The 14,402-nt window shown below is 46.3% G+C and overlaps 4 protein-coding genes across 4 annotated transcripts; all 4 read left to right on the top strand.

Annotated features, from left to right (window-relative positions):
- Positions 1-2,375: 2,375 nt before the first annotated feature.
- Positions 2,376-7,505, top strand: F5147DRAFT_745517 (P-loop containing nucleoside triphosphate hydrolase protein; the record flags this gene model as incomplete). Its single annotated transcript, XM_041439757.1, has 22 exons — positions 2,376-2,629; positions 2,679-2,751; positions 2,799-2,991; positions 3,047-3,220; positions 3,279-3,462; positions 3,521-3,774; positions 3,825-3,908; positions 3,961-5,082; positions 5,132-5,170; positions 5,226-5,298; positions 5,349-5,476; positions 5,523-5,551; positions 5,607-5,680; positions 5,731-5,813; positions 5,869-5,909; positions 5,957-6,265; positions 6,321-6,625; positions 6,678-6,801; positions 6,860-6,993; positions 7,046-7,101; positions 7,157-7,340; positions 7,394-7,505. 22 exons carry the CDS (start codon positions 2,376-2,378, stop codon positions 7,503-7,505), a joined length of 4,029 nt encoding a protein of 1,342 aa, XP_041293678.1.
- Positions 7,506-9,869: 2,364 nt separating this feature from the next.
- F5147DRAFT_575585 (uncharacterized protein) lies at positions 9,870-10,847 on the top strand (the record flags this gene model as incomplete). Its single annotated transcript, XM_041431280.1, has 4 exons — positions 9,870-10,011; positions 10,064-10,205; positions 10,258-10,504; positions 10,563-10,847. The coding sequence occupies 4 exons, from the start codon at positions 9,870-9,872 to the stop codon at positions 10,845-10,847; spliced, it is 816 nt and encodes a 271-aa protein (XP_041293677.1).
- A 1,278-nt stretch (positions 10,848-12,125) lies between these two features.
- Positions 12,126-12,527, top strand: F5147DRAFT_575532 (uncharacterized protein; the record flags this gene model as incomplete). Its single annotated transcript, XM_041431278.1, has 1 exon — positions 12,126-12,527. A coding segment is annotated over one exon (402 nt), but the record flags the coding sequence as incomplete, so codon positions are not given.
- On the top strand, positions 12,523-13,384 carry F5147DRAFT_611886 (uncharacterized protein). Its single transcript, XM_041432448.1, has 2 exons — positions 12,523-12,765; positions 12,814-13,384. Exons 1-2 carry the CDS (start codon positions 12,763-12,765, stop codon positions 13,294-13,296), a joined length of 486 nt encoding a protein of 161 aa, XP_041293675.1. The 5' UTR covers positions 12,523-12,762; the 3' UTR covers positions 13,297-13,384.
- The last annotated feature ends 1,018 nt before the right edge of the window (positions 13,385-14,402 follow it).

Below are 14,402 nucleotides of genomic sequence, written 5' to 3'. Positions count from 1 at the left end.
CCATCATTCACTGTTTTCATCCCCGTTTTTACTGCCTGGCCAATCGTAATTATAATGCATCAGATCATACATCCATATTTTCCCAGCCAACTTGTCCTCGAACGCGCTCGTCATCTCCGATTCGTCAATGCTCGACCACATCTCATGCGCAAGGCATACATTTTACCGTGTTTCAAATACACGGGAAATCATCCAGAATCTTTACAGTCACTGATACCAACCACCGCAATTTCCACGCCTCTTCTGTTGGTGCTTCAACCAACACCGACTCATACACTGTATTCCATCGTAGTGATGCACAGCACTGTGCCCCTACTATAGGGTGGTATCTACATTACCATACTGTGGGAGCAGAAATGTATATGATTCTGATACTATCCTGGTGATGCTTGAAACCGCCTGACACGACTTCACTCCGTTGTCCTCGTTAATATGGAACCAACGCAGTGTAAACCCGTCTCTTCCCACTCAACTGCTTCTCGAAGGTGGTCGTCATTCCACCGATGATTGTACGCATCTGGTGCGTAAGACATGCATTATTGTGTCTCTCAGTTGACGAAAAATCACCATGAACTCCCAATACTTTCTCCCAGTCATGCGTTTTTATCTCACTGGGAGCTGATGTCCAGAGCCCTAGAGACAACGCCTTCAGTTGAAGAATGCGATATCTTAGAGCTGCTGAAGTTGGTCTTTTATTTGGATCACAACAAAGGTGAGTCCTCGATGGAATGGACAATCCAACGATGAACTCATTCTTGTAACATGCACGGTGGTCGAGTCGTCACTGGTCACTTGTCGTTGCGATATCTGCGCAACTGAAGTACATCTTCGCCGGCGGTAAACGATATACTGTAAAGCATATACCTTTCCAGTCCCATCCGATCTTCGTCTCGTCGTTATCCATTCTTTCGATGTCAACAAGTGCTGAAGTCGATGACTTCAAAGACGGCGTCACAGGCAATTCTATAACCATTGTGTCCTACGTCCAGGGCACGAAGTCGAGAACCGCCCGAGAAATGAAACTACGTAGGCCTACCGTTCTGTTTCTTCCAACTCAGGATCGGCAACCGATGGGACGCACCTCTTGTGAGCGTGATGTCAAGGCTCGTCATTGTGAATGATTGCGCCAGCTCATCAGATATATGCGCCCAATGTTTCAGCTTAAAGCCATTTTTCATGTATAGAGTACGGCGCTTGTGGCATGTATGTTACAATTGTATCTGTCCAATGGGAGCTCAAGTCTGTACACTTTGTCCCCCAGTCTTAAGGCACCGGTCATCCTTGTTAAGGTGGTTGCTCACAATCACATCCCATCGGTCCTTGTGGGACATTGTCAGCCTACCGAATCTTACTGTAAGAACTTCTTGTGTATGATGTCACACTCCTTTCGAGTTTGTATGAAAATTTTGGTGCAGTGGAGGTTCAAGATATTCCTAATAGCCTATAAGCCGTTCAAGTACAGTAACTAAGGCAACCAAAAGGCAAAGGAGGATAAAATAATTCACGGACAGACAAAAGTACTTATACTTTTGTCCCGAAGGTGCTCAGAAATACCTAACCTCCAGCCTGAGCTGAATGGGATTCCAAGTAGTAGAAATTGTGTTATTGAGTGTGGATGATACTTTGGAGGTATTCTCATCATGTAAACGGCTATTCAATAGACATGCCCATCAGCGACGACGCTGACGAGCTGTAGTATCGATACGACTAACACGGAACGTTGTGAGTCATTACTACTCCAACGTTAATATTGCAAGCGAGGAGTCACTAGTGCACTAGTACTAGTGGTAGTGAGTCAATACGAAGAGTCACGCAGTCGGGTCCACTGGCAGCGGGATGACATAAGCATGCAAGGATATCGCTGGAATCATCCGGCAAATGATTCAGTTGCCTTCGTATTTCGAAATTCGCGTTTAGAAGACATGCATGTATGATGGACTTCAAGCTTCAAGCAAGACAGTCCGATTGAATGCTCCGATGCTTTCAGAAAGAAGACTTGATGCAGTAAAATACAGCTTCAGCCACGTCGTTCCGACATGCGTGTACGATGTGATAAGGAAGGCAATGAGCAATGAGCATCGGGCAAGTTGCCATATTACCGTATGGTACATACATGTGACTCGCGTACTAGGAAGAAGGAGCAACTAACTGCTAACTTCTTGGCTGCAGTTACGTGAGGTAAGTACATGTTCCCCATCAATTAATTCTTCCACAGGCTCCTCACTTCTCACGCAAGGCACCGTGGCAGTCTTAATAGTATGCCGAACTTGACTCGTTGACGCCGCACCGATGCATCGGAACCGCTTCAGTTACCTACATAAACTCATGGATTCCCTGCAGATGGGTCAACTCAAACTCAAAGCACGCTCAAAAGCATGGGCACAGAACCCACTTTACTTGTGTCCCATACGTCGGAGGGCCTTCCAGCCACTGCTGACGAAAAGAAACTCGCCGTTTCGAAGGAGCTCACATCCTCAGAGCACGTTATTCTGGACATGAAAAAGGATTCAAAGGGCATCCGAGGTTTTCTCCCCTGGGCCAAGAAAGCATCCAAGGAAATGGAGAGCGAGGCCGAGAACGCATTGGCAGCGGACACATCCGTTTCTGCGTCGTTCTTATCGTTATTCCGGTGAGATCATCCCACTTTTTTGACCGAACACCATAATTTACCGACGCAGGTATTCAACTCGCTTTGAAATAATGTTGGACTTTCTTGGCATGATCTTTGCTGTTGCTGCTGGCGCTTCGCAGGTGAGTTTTCATATTTGCGAGTGACATCTTCTTATTTCCTATCCTAGCCTCTGATGACTTTAGTATTCGGTGACATGACCCAAGATTTCGTCACGTTTAATTCAGCAGAGAACGAGTACTATCAATCGTTGCAGTCTAATGATACGAACGTGATTGAGCAGGCGCAGGCCGCACTAGATGCTGCTGCATCCACATTCGTTCATAGCGCTAGCCTGGATGCTTCTTATCTCGTTTATCTTGGTAAGTTCTTGATTAGATAAGAATCAGACTTGGTACTGACCTGAATTCGCACCAGGTGTCGCCATGTTTGTTTCCACGTATATATACATGTACACCTGGGTTTACACCTCAGAGGCTAATGGGAAAAGAATACGCGAGAGGTATCTTCAGGCCATCCTTAGACAGGAAATCGCCTATTTTGATGATGTGGGGGCTGGAGAGGTTGCGACGCGCATCCAAACCGACACTCGTAAGTCATTCTGTACCTTTCAAAGGCAGACGGTCGAAGTTACCATGCTCTGAAATAGATCTGGTACAACTGGGGATATCCGAAAAAGTCACTGTTGCAGTCACTTGCATCAGCGCATTCGTCGTTGGCTTTATTATTGCGTTTGTCCGGTCATGGCGTCTCGCTCTTGCATTGTCGTCCATGATTGTGTGCATCATAATCATAGGCGGTGTCATGAAAAAATGTCTCTCCAAATACACACAGTGAGTGTACTTGCTGTTGAGTTCGTCCTGAAGCTTTATGATCTCCGTTCAATACCAGATTGTCCTTGAAGCATACTGCTGAGGCAGGCAGTCTTGCAGAAGAGGTCATATCCACGATTCGCACTGCACAGGCTTTCGGGACACAGAAAATTTTGTCTGGAATATACGATAAGAACATCGACGTTACTCGCATCGTTAACGCCAAAGCGAGTATTTCGCAAGGTGTGGGATTAGGCTGCCTCTTCTTCGTGAACTACGCTGGATATGCGCTCGCATTCGATTTCGGAACTACCCTCATAAATGAAGGCCAAGGTCTGTTCCTGTTTCTGTATCTTGAAACTGCATTTGACATTGGTTGGCAGCTAACGCCGGACAGGTTGTAAATGTCTTCTTTGCCATCTTAACCGGATCATTATCTCTTGCTATACTTGCGCCTGAATTACAAGGTAATCGTAGTCCTACTTTTTGGTTCAGAATTCTCATCATGCTTTACTAAAGCCATTACACGTGCCTGTGGTGCCGCCGTCAAACTATTCGATACGATCGAGCGTGTCCCTGATATCGACTCTGCAAACCCAGGAGGACTAAAGCCTTCAAAAGTCACTGGGGAGATTACGTTCAAGGAAGTCAAATTCAGCTATCCGTCTCGCGCAGATGTTCCAATTCTCAAAGGCATCGACGTCACCTTCCCGGCTGGCAAGACCACTGCTCTTGTTGGCGCATCTGGATCTGGTAAATCTACGATCGTATCTCTCACGGAACGCTTCTACGATCCGCTCAGTGGCTCCGTTACGCTTGACGGAATTGACTTGCGAGAGCTGAATATCAAATGGTTACGCTCTCAGATCGGTCTAGTCTCACAAGAGCCAGTGCTTTTCGCGACGACTATCAGGGGCAACATCGCACACGGTCTCATTGGCACACAATACGAGGATGCATCTGATGAGGAGAAGTTTCAACTGATCAAAGCAGCCTGCATCAAGTCTAATGCAGATAGCTTTATTAACCACCTGCCACAAGGATATGACACTATGGTTGGTGAGCGAGGTTTTCTTTTGTCGGGAGGGCAAAAACAGCGCATCGCAATTGCGCGAGCTATCGTGTCGGACCCGCGGATCTTGCTCCTTGATGAAGCCACAAGTGCCCTCGATACTCGCTCAGAAGTAATCGTACAAGATGCTCTGGACAAGGCAGCTGCTGGTCGAACTACCATCACCATTGCTCATCGCTTGTCCACGGTTAAAGATGCTGACTGCATACTTGTAATGGGCGAGGGACTTGTACTGGAGCGAGGGACTCATGCGGAACTTCTGGCAGATGAGAACGGCGCATACTCTCGTCTCGTCGCAGCTCAATCTCTCCGCGAGAGTGAAAAAGATGATCTGGATGCAGGGGGGTCAGGTGACGAGTCAGATTTGGAAAAGTCTAGGTCAGAAGAACTCCTCGAACGGAAGAGCACTATTCGATCTGTCAGAAGCGACATCGCCAGTCAATTAAAGGAGGATGTAGGGGACCAGGCTCCAGAGGAAGCCTACGGTCTGTTTTATTTGATGAAACGAATTGGTGGTCTTCACCCTGAAGGGCTTCGCCGATACTTAATTGGATCTTTCTTTGCCATATGTAAGTTCGCAAAGCATAGATCATCAGTTACGCTCATGCGTTTCCACAGGCAACGGTGCCGCGTATCCTGTCTCTGGTATAATCTATGGTAAGTCCTGTTGACAATCAAAATGGATGCCATTTATCCTGCTATCCGTCGGCAGGGCACGCAGTCTCCGGCTTTAGCGCGACCACAAATTCTGAGCGAAGCTACCAAGGCGACCGAAATGCTCTCTGGTTGAGTTCATATTTTCCCGGAGATCATGCTGGTGCTTATCCCGAGCCAGGTTTTTCATCCTTGCCATTCTATGCGCATTGTGTATGGGTTTCCAGAACTACTTCTTTGCTTCTGCTGCCGCTGTCTTGACTGCCAAGCTCCGTTCAATGAGCTTCAAAGCTATCCTCCGACAAGACAGTGAGTGCTCAATCGCTACATTATTATTATTTGCTCATGGAGGCAGTCGAGTACTTTGACAACGACAAGAACAGTGTGAGTCCTATAACTCCTCCAGCTCGTACAGGATCCTCATTAGACTCTACACAAGACTGGCACTCTGACGTCAAACTTGAGCGAAAACCCCCAGAGGATCAATGGTCTTGCTGGTATAACTCTGGGAACGTGAGTATCACCATTCATTCCAAAGTGGTGTAATGACTGACTTTGGTTAGAATCATCCAATCTATCGCAACTCTAGTTGTTGGCTTAATAATTGGCTTTGCATACGCTTGGAAGGCAGCTATTGTTGGCATGGGTGCGTCCCGTTTTTCCATTTTACGCATTTCTCTTACAAAATTTGTCTCACTTAGCATGTATTCCTGTCCTGGTGTGCGGTGGCTATATACGTTTGGTACGTGACCTGCTCGATAAGCTCCCATTGCGCTAAACGTCTTCTAGCAAGTAGTTGTTCTGAAAGATCAGAAGAACAAGAAAGCGCAAGAAAGCTCTGCTCAGATTGCCTGCGAAGCTGCTGCAGCCATTCGCACCGTTGCATCATTGACCCGAGAGGAGCACTGTCTTGATATATACAGACGAAGCTTGGAAGGACCCATCAGAAAATCCACTAGGACAGCGCTCTGGAGTAACTTGCTGTATGCACTCTCTCAGGCCATGGGTTTCTGGGTGATTTCTCTAGTCGTCTGGTATGGCGCGACACTCGTTTCGCAGCTGGAGATATCCACACAATCATTCTTCATTACTTTAGTGGTAAGGTTATTTTGTCGACCTCCGGACATTATTGAAGTGAACAATGCATTGGCAGAGCACGGTATTTTCCTCAATGCAGGCTGGTAATGTCTTTGCCTTCGTGCCTGACATTTCATCGGCCAAAGGGGCCGCCGACGCAACTATCAGGCTCCTCGATTCAACTCCTGCGATTGATGCAGAGTCAACTGAAGGCAAAAGTATTCCGAGCAAGACTATCAAGGGTCACATACAGCTGGAGAACGTTCATTTCAGTTATCCTACCCGTCCCAGAACCCGGGTTCTTCGTGGCCTCACGCTTACCGTCGAACCCGGAACCTATGTTGCCTTGGTCGGCTCTAGCGGTTGCGGTAAAAGCACGGTGTAAGTCCCGCCATCATACTGTATCCAGACAGGCTGCTAAGAGTCCATTTAGCATCCAATTACTAGAGCGTTTTTACGATCCACTTTCCGGACGGATCTCACTCGATGGAGAGCTTATTGATGAATTTAACGTCCAAGCATATCGACAGCAAATCTCACTTGTGTCACAAGAACCTGTGAATACGATCGTGATATTGATCTCTTGGTAAAGAGAGCTGACTGCTTGCCTTGCAGACTTTGTACGCAGGAACTATTCGCTTCAATATCTTGCTCGGTGCCGCCAGACCAGAATCTGAGGTCGCACAAGAAGAGATCGAGACTGCCTGCCGTGATGCCAATATACTGGAGTTTATTCAATCACTTCCAGAGTAAGACCTCAATACCACGAAAATTTGAGGCTTACTGACATGATAATGTTAGCGGATTCAATACAGAAGTTGGTGGCAAGGGATCCCAGCTGTCTGGAGGTCAGAAACGTGTGTATCATTCATGGCAAAACATCCTTCTTTGTGCGCTGAAAGCATGATGCAGAACGTATAGCAATCGCTCGCGCACTGCTTCGGAACCCGAAAGTTCTTCTGCTCGATGAAGCTACATCAGCCCTTGATTCGAACTCAGAAAAGGTGGTGCAAGAAGCTCTTGACAAAGCTGCCAAAGGTCGCACCACAATAGCTATCGCCCACCGCCTTTCGACTATCCAGAACGCTGATCGCATGTGAGTCAATCGAGACCATCGTCACTCCTGAACATTTTCTCACTACTTCACAGACATTTTGTCAAGGAAGGCAGAGTCAGCGAATCCGGAACCCACGACGAACTTCTTGCGCGGAGAGGAGATTATTACGAGTTCGTCCAGCTTCAAGCACTCAGCAAGAAGTAGTGGAAATTTAGAATAATGCCCGATATCTAACTCATCATATTATCACAATCTCGTCTATCTCCCGACTATACTATTCTACTTCTACCAGACTCAGGCGCCCGAACGCCTGCGTCGTCATATAATTTGACACGGTGTCACACCAACTTAGACTATTGGGCTTAGAAGTTGCATGCTCGATTTCTTGATAATGTGATCCCTTATGTATACCTTCCACGTCATGTCAACATCATGCGTTCCTCCACGATTGCGCTGCTGCTCAGGCGAACCAGACGAAGAACAAAAACTACAGATCTTCCGTGGCGATCCCTCTTCAACAGGATCACGCTAAGAGTATCAGTTGCAATCTGCGGTTCTGTGAGGGTTGATCGATGTCGGGACAACATTATGCACTGGCAGGCTCAAACCCAATCAGAAACCGCACGCTCAATATCACAGCGGGAGCTCACCAACTCAACAGCGATTGCCTCTCGATCTTTGTCTGCTGGATACGGGCGCATGAACAAGCTCAATGTAACTGTTCGGCGCTCAGCATCCACTACTACTAGCAGCACCAGCACTATTCCTCCGACTCCCATCATCGTGACTCGGCCCTGAACCAATGATGCACTCACCAGCACCAGAAACCACAGAGGAACGCATCCGCAAGGAACTCGAACAGGACAGGAAAGATGCTGAGTGCGAGTTGAAGATGCAGGTCTACAACTCGAAACGGCTAAACGCACAACAGATATAGTTTGTTTCTGGGAGGTGCGTCATACAATCCCTTCATTGATTTCATAGGGTTATGTAACACACATTCCCGCCTCTATTTTGTGTCGCTATGGATGTCAGTTGCTCGTGAATGCAAGGGAGATAGGTCATAATTAGTTCTGTCTGCTTATTGTGTAGCTACTTGCAAATAATCGTCGGAGTATCGCTGGCTTCTCATTGGCTGAACTACCGGTCCGTATCACTCGCGAGTCAAACGAGGCACAATTTGTTACAACTCGTAAGTGTCGAGTTCAACTGTGTCGAATTGCTGCAATTTCCCACATCGCCTCGGCGTACTGTTATTTTGGTCTGATCAAATATTAATTAAAATTTCCTAAATGAACTATGTTGCAATCCAATCATATTGGGCGCGCCGCAACTCATGGACCGTACAATGTAATGCTATTCCTTCCGGAACAATCGGCACTTTGACAAAACTCGTTTTTCTAGCTACTTGTACACAAAGTTCTTGACAGAGGTTAAACAACCACAATTGAAGGAGGTGCCAAAGTCACGCAGTTTCAAATGTGACTTGGTGCCGCGACGGAGTTTCAATACTGCACTTTGGAAGTGTTGCGTGCAGCGCCCGCTAGATATGTTTCATACTATGTTTATCAGTTCTGCATTACTCATCTAGTAGTAGCTAGGCCTCCATCACAATCTATTCTGATCATCGAACTTACATGCGTGCGGACAACATACGTACAGTGTACGTGCTCCGGGTCTCAACGTTTAACGTTAACTTCAACATCCGAGTCACCTACAGCCACCCTCGCACTACTTGTAGATATGTTAGCTACTAGTGAATACCGTACGTACTTGCTCGCTTATACCGAATACTGAACGCTGAATCCGCGCTCTTGCTTCACCGTCGTCGTTCGAGCTCACTCTGAAACCGGTTACAGTACATATCCCAATAATACATACGGTCGGGAACCTGAAATGATGCCATGCATTACCATGAATATGCAAGACACTGGATGTCACATACTGTGACACCATGTGACCTTGTTATAACCGCAGTAGATAGTACATCAATTACTTGATAAAATATTAATCTAACGACGTCTGCTTTGCATTATGTAGGTCCTCCCATCGTAACTGACCACGATAACTACAGAGTCGCTTTGATAACTCTAAGACTAACTGAGGATTATCATATTGTAAGCAGGCAGTCTCAATTCGCTGACATAATGCGCTGTGCATGTCATCATTGTCATGTTGTAGCTGTCGCCGCCGCCGTCGTTATTGACAGCTTTGTGCTTTAACACGAGGGGTTGAGACATTGTAAAGACTTTTTGTGATATGTTATCTAGCATATTTCGCTGCTTATATTCACACATAGAACAATGCAGCCCCCATCAATAGTGCCCAGACAATGCCACATCATAATGATCGGCTGTGATCAAGGACCGACAATACTAGTTGATACGGTGCGCAGTTTTACTTCAACTTTCCGCACAGTACGAAGTTCAACTTTTCTGGAACAGCGCCCACTACCCGCTGTCCAAATGATTCCGCTATGTTTTCATACAAAAGGCAGACCAGTCTGACAACTATCACATCATTTTCCATATTCAATTTCTTCCTTCCTCCTTCCTCAATTGCAGAAAAATGGCTCTCGACTCTCAGGGAATCCTTGCAGCGGTGACCATCGCAATGTATATTCCCTTCCTGTTCATTGCCATCAAGTTGGTGATGAAGTACGGCAAATCGCGAGGTGATGGTTGGATCTTGTTGTTGGCATTTAGCATCAGTAAGTTGTTTAATTTATTGCAGTTATAGTTTTAACCCTGTTATACCTTCAGTCCGACTATTGGGAGGTGTTTTGCTTGTCGCAGCTGAGGCTATCACGCCCGCAAACATTTCACTTTACGACGGCGGCTATGCCCTAGCGTCATCTGGCCTATCCCCACTGTTGCTTTGCACGCTGGGTATGTTGCATTCAATGTAAGTTCATCCAGTTGTCATCGTAGATCGAATGCGCTGAACACTATTATAGGTTCCGAACTCCCGATGGCTCGTTGAGATATAACAAACAATTTCGCCTTCTTCAACTCCTCGGCATGGTCGCTCTCATCCTTACCATGATCGGCACCTCCGAGGAGACAAGTTCCAGTTCAGGCTCGAGTGGGAACACCATGGGCAGGGTCGGTGTGATCCTCTTTTGCGCCCTATACATCATCCTTATCGGCGTTTGCGTCTACGTATGGACCCAAGTTGGCTTTGTCATGAGATACCACAAGCAGGTGAGCTTTCCGGAACACCATCATCTGTTCGACTTATTTTCTTACGCCTTATCTTTAGTTTTTGAAGGCCATCTCTATCGCACTTCCATTCTTGGCCGTTCGGACACTCTACGGCGTTCTGTCCACATTCTCTTCGAGCACGCTTTCGGTAACCGGAACCACCGAGTCCAACACCGGCGATCTGGCAAAATTCAACATGGTCACGGGCGAATGGCAAATCTACCTCGTAATGGACATGCTCATGGAGTACGCCGTTGTGATCATCTATGCTGTTGCAGGCATCGTGCTTCCCCTCAACGAAGATTACAAGCCTGCAGATTCTATCAAGACGAGTACCCTTTGAGTAGGCCTCAGATGTGAGCACCGAGGCGCCAGTGAATGAGAGTCATGTTCGGTTACGAAGCGGGATGTCGGTTTAATGGGCTTAATGATGCCATCTCCATAATGCGTCTGTCTACAAGGTTACCTACCGCTCGTAGATATGTTAATAGGTCTTTTATTTAACGGTGTAGTGGTGTAGTGTTGATTCATACTATGATCTAGATTTATGACGATGTCATTGCCTGAGGGAGTAGGGACACTGAAAACAAAGAGCGAAGGCCTTCAGGACATCATTACCAAGTTGACTGACATTGGCCTGGCAAATAGCTCACGGACAAAAATGGATGTCCGAGTCCGATCGAAATCTGACGGTGCGCATCATGTCCTTATAAAACACGTTACACAGTAAATAACCATGTCAATAATGAAGCTAGAGCCCAGACATCTACCATCTGCCACATGTAAGGACTGATCGTTCCATGAAAGCAATTCACATGATTATTATGTGCGGGTTCCACATGAGGTCGTCATACTTGCATCAAGAAATAACACAAAGGAAGTCAGGCTACGATGTCATATTTAGGGATCTGCACGGGTACGGGTAACCCGGCGCGCGGGTCGCATCAGTAAAACGTTAGCTTACTTAATCTTACTTATTTCGACCTTTTTACTCCTTTTCCCACTTATTTCAAATGGACCTCCTTATTTTTTTCTACCTTGTCAAAAAATGGACCACCAGGGTTTGTTGACAATCATTATATATGTGTGCTATCAAATTTTTGGATTCTCAATTTGCAAGATGGTGCCTCAAGAGAGCATTTAAGGAAGAAAATCATTAGTATTACAGCTGTTTGCATATATGTTGGCAGTCATGTCGTTTTTTTCGTTCAATTAGGAAACTTAAGACTTAGAATTTTTTGGTGATAGTACTGCGTTTAAACTCCTATGTATTGCGATGTCACAAAAATCAGCACATAACCGTCCGGCTCTCATGCTCGAGGAGGACCTAGATAGCAGCTTCGATGAAGACGATCTGCAGCTTTGCAATACCAGTACTATCCTTGATGCTCTTGACCAGATGGAGGTGGATGATGACCCTGAGGCCGACAACACTGAGAGCGATGAACTCAACATAGCTGCTGGACCCAATCAACCACAAAGGATCCCTACACCTCCTCCAACAATTGTAAAGAAGTGAAAATGAGGTATGTTCATGTAATTTCGCGCATATACTCAGGGTCTTACATTGATCATTGTGTCAGGTACTATTGCCAATCATGCTCCAGCCCCAGTGACGAAGGAGGTCTCCTACATCATCACTGTATTCTCTGCTGCCGAAATGAAGAAAGCAAAAACCAAACGCAAGCCTATCAGCACTTCTGTCAACCTGAACTCTGATGAACCCTGGGACACTCTCAAGGCCCAGGTCCTTGTGAAGATTTCCAACACAATCAGGCCCGTGTCCTCGACTTCAACTGACTATGCCCTTACATACCAGATCCCACAAGTCCTCCCAAAACCTGGATTGTCACTCATAACGCAAGCTGATTTCGATGGTATGATGAAGCACGTGAATGGAATGAATGCTGTGAGTCTGCTTGTCAACATCACTGTTGTCCAGGGCCAAGTTCAGGGAGCAAACACTGGCAATGATGAAAACGAGGATAATGCAGAACATGCACCAATGAAGAATAAGAAATGAGTGAATTTTATAGTGTTCTTGGTACATTCCTTACTGACCACGTCCTCCATAGAAAGAATCCTCTGCTCTCCTTCCTGGAAACGAGAGGAAGTTGAACAACATTCAAATTCTTTGAGCTCGCTGGAAGTGCAAGAGGACGGATTCAGCATGCCCCTCCGAACACTGCTATATCAACCCAGAAACTGAAGAACACCTCCCACTCGGACATGAACAATTTGACTGTTGGGCATCTGCAATGGTGAGTTATTTCCTGAGGACTTTTTTACTAATCAATTGATGTGCACAGCTCAAGGATGATGGGATGGCAACTGTCAATAAGCCACCACATCACAAGCTTTTCAATTCTCGTCCTTCAGCAATCAGTCCTGTACTACAGCGGTGGCTCGACACCCAAAACACTAAATCATCTTCATCGTCTGCCCCAGTTTTCAACTTCACGATCAGAAATGAAGTCATCGATTTTTTTCGCCCACAGGTGCCTGCTATTCCCACAATACCACTGGCTGCAGCTGCAGCCCCCTCCGACCCTACATGTACCTATCTCCTTCATCCATCTCGTATGCAAGGAACAGACATGCCACTCAACAAGTTTTGTGAAGAATATGACCTAGGCAACACCATTCATGCGAAGCTTGCTGAGAATGCCTACAAAGAAGCTCGATTCCTTCGCTTCGTAACCATTCCAGAGTTGAAGGAGATGGGATTTCAGTTGGGTGAGATTGCTGCATTACGCGACACAGTGGAAAGGTGGTCTCTCCCTTGTGCTTGATATTTTATTCATAGGACTTGGACCTGCTCACAACTACATTGCCAATACCATGTATACTATACAAACTGTTTTGTAGTCTAGAAATACCCCGCATGTATGAAATATCTGTGTGCATCATCAGAAGATATGATCTCTGTAACCTCATACATATCAAAGATGATACCATCACCTGTAGCAGCGAGATAATATTGTTGGTGACGACGGAGCCAGTGCTTGATTTTTGAGAATGCCTCTTCAATAGGGTTGAGATCGGGTGAGTATGGTGGTAGATACTTGATATGCACACCTGCAAATACCAAATCACTGTATTATAACGAAGAACACAAGATATTAGTGAGTGAACACACCAAAACGGTCAACTAGCTCGAGAACTTCTGCGCTGTGATGAATTTTGGCATTGTCCATGACGAGGACACTGAGAGGACCGGGGTAGGCTGAACATTTTGGTAGCTGGTTGAAAGTCTCTGTTAGCTCTCAGTAATCATCCATAGGACTTACAACAATGTTCTCAAGCCACTCCAAGAACAGCTCTTGAGTCATCGAGCCTTCGATAACTGTCATAGCAACGATCCCATCGAGTGTGAGAAGGGCTTCTGTTGATGTTCATCGTCCCCGCACAAATACTTGATCTATCTCTGCACGCTTGCCTGACTTTGCTCGTCCATAGTGCCTACCAGGTGTCCGTTCATCCTTCGACGTCTCATCAACGAATCCTAGCTCCGATGCTTCATATTGAGCCATGCGTGCAATGAACTCAGCGTGACGAGTCTCATTGCGTTCTGAGGCAATCCGCTTGAGTTTCTTGTAGCTTACACCGGCATGCTCGAGCTTGTGGAATATTGTTGTGAAGTGGACAGATATGAATTGATTGGTTTGCAGGAGGTGCATGAACTTGTCCAAGAAGTAGTCGGGATTCTGTCTAACAAGACGCAGCAAGCAATCAATATCCTTGCGATCCAACACACGCAGACGACCATGGAGTACTCTGTGAGGCTGAGGGTCAACAACATTGCCAGTTTCCCGCCAGAGCTTCAAAATGCGGAACCAAGTCCATTCTGAAAATCTGCAGCAATCCAAGATGTCCGCAAGGCTCAAAAGTTCACGTT

This window comes from Suillus discolor (genome assembly GCF_016758755.1).
Source record: "Suillus discolor strain FC423 chromosome Unknown F5147scaffold_23, whole genome shotgun sequence".
NCBI lineage: Eukaryota > Fungi > Basidiomycota > Agaricomycetes > Boletales > Suillaceae > Suillus > Suillus discolor.
This window is presented reverse-complemented; position numbering and strand designations above follow the sequence as displayed.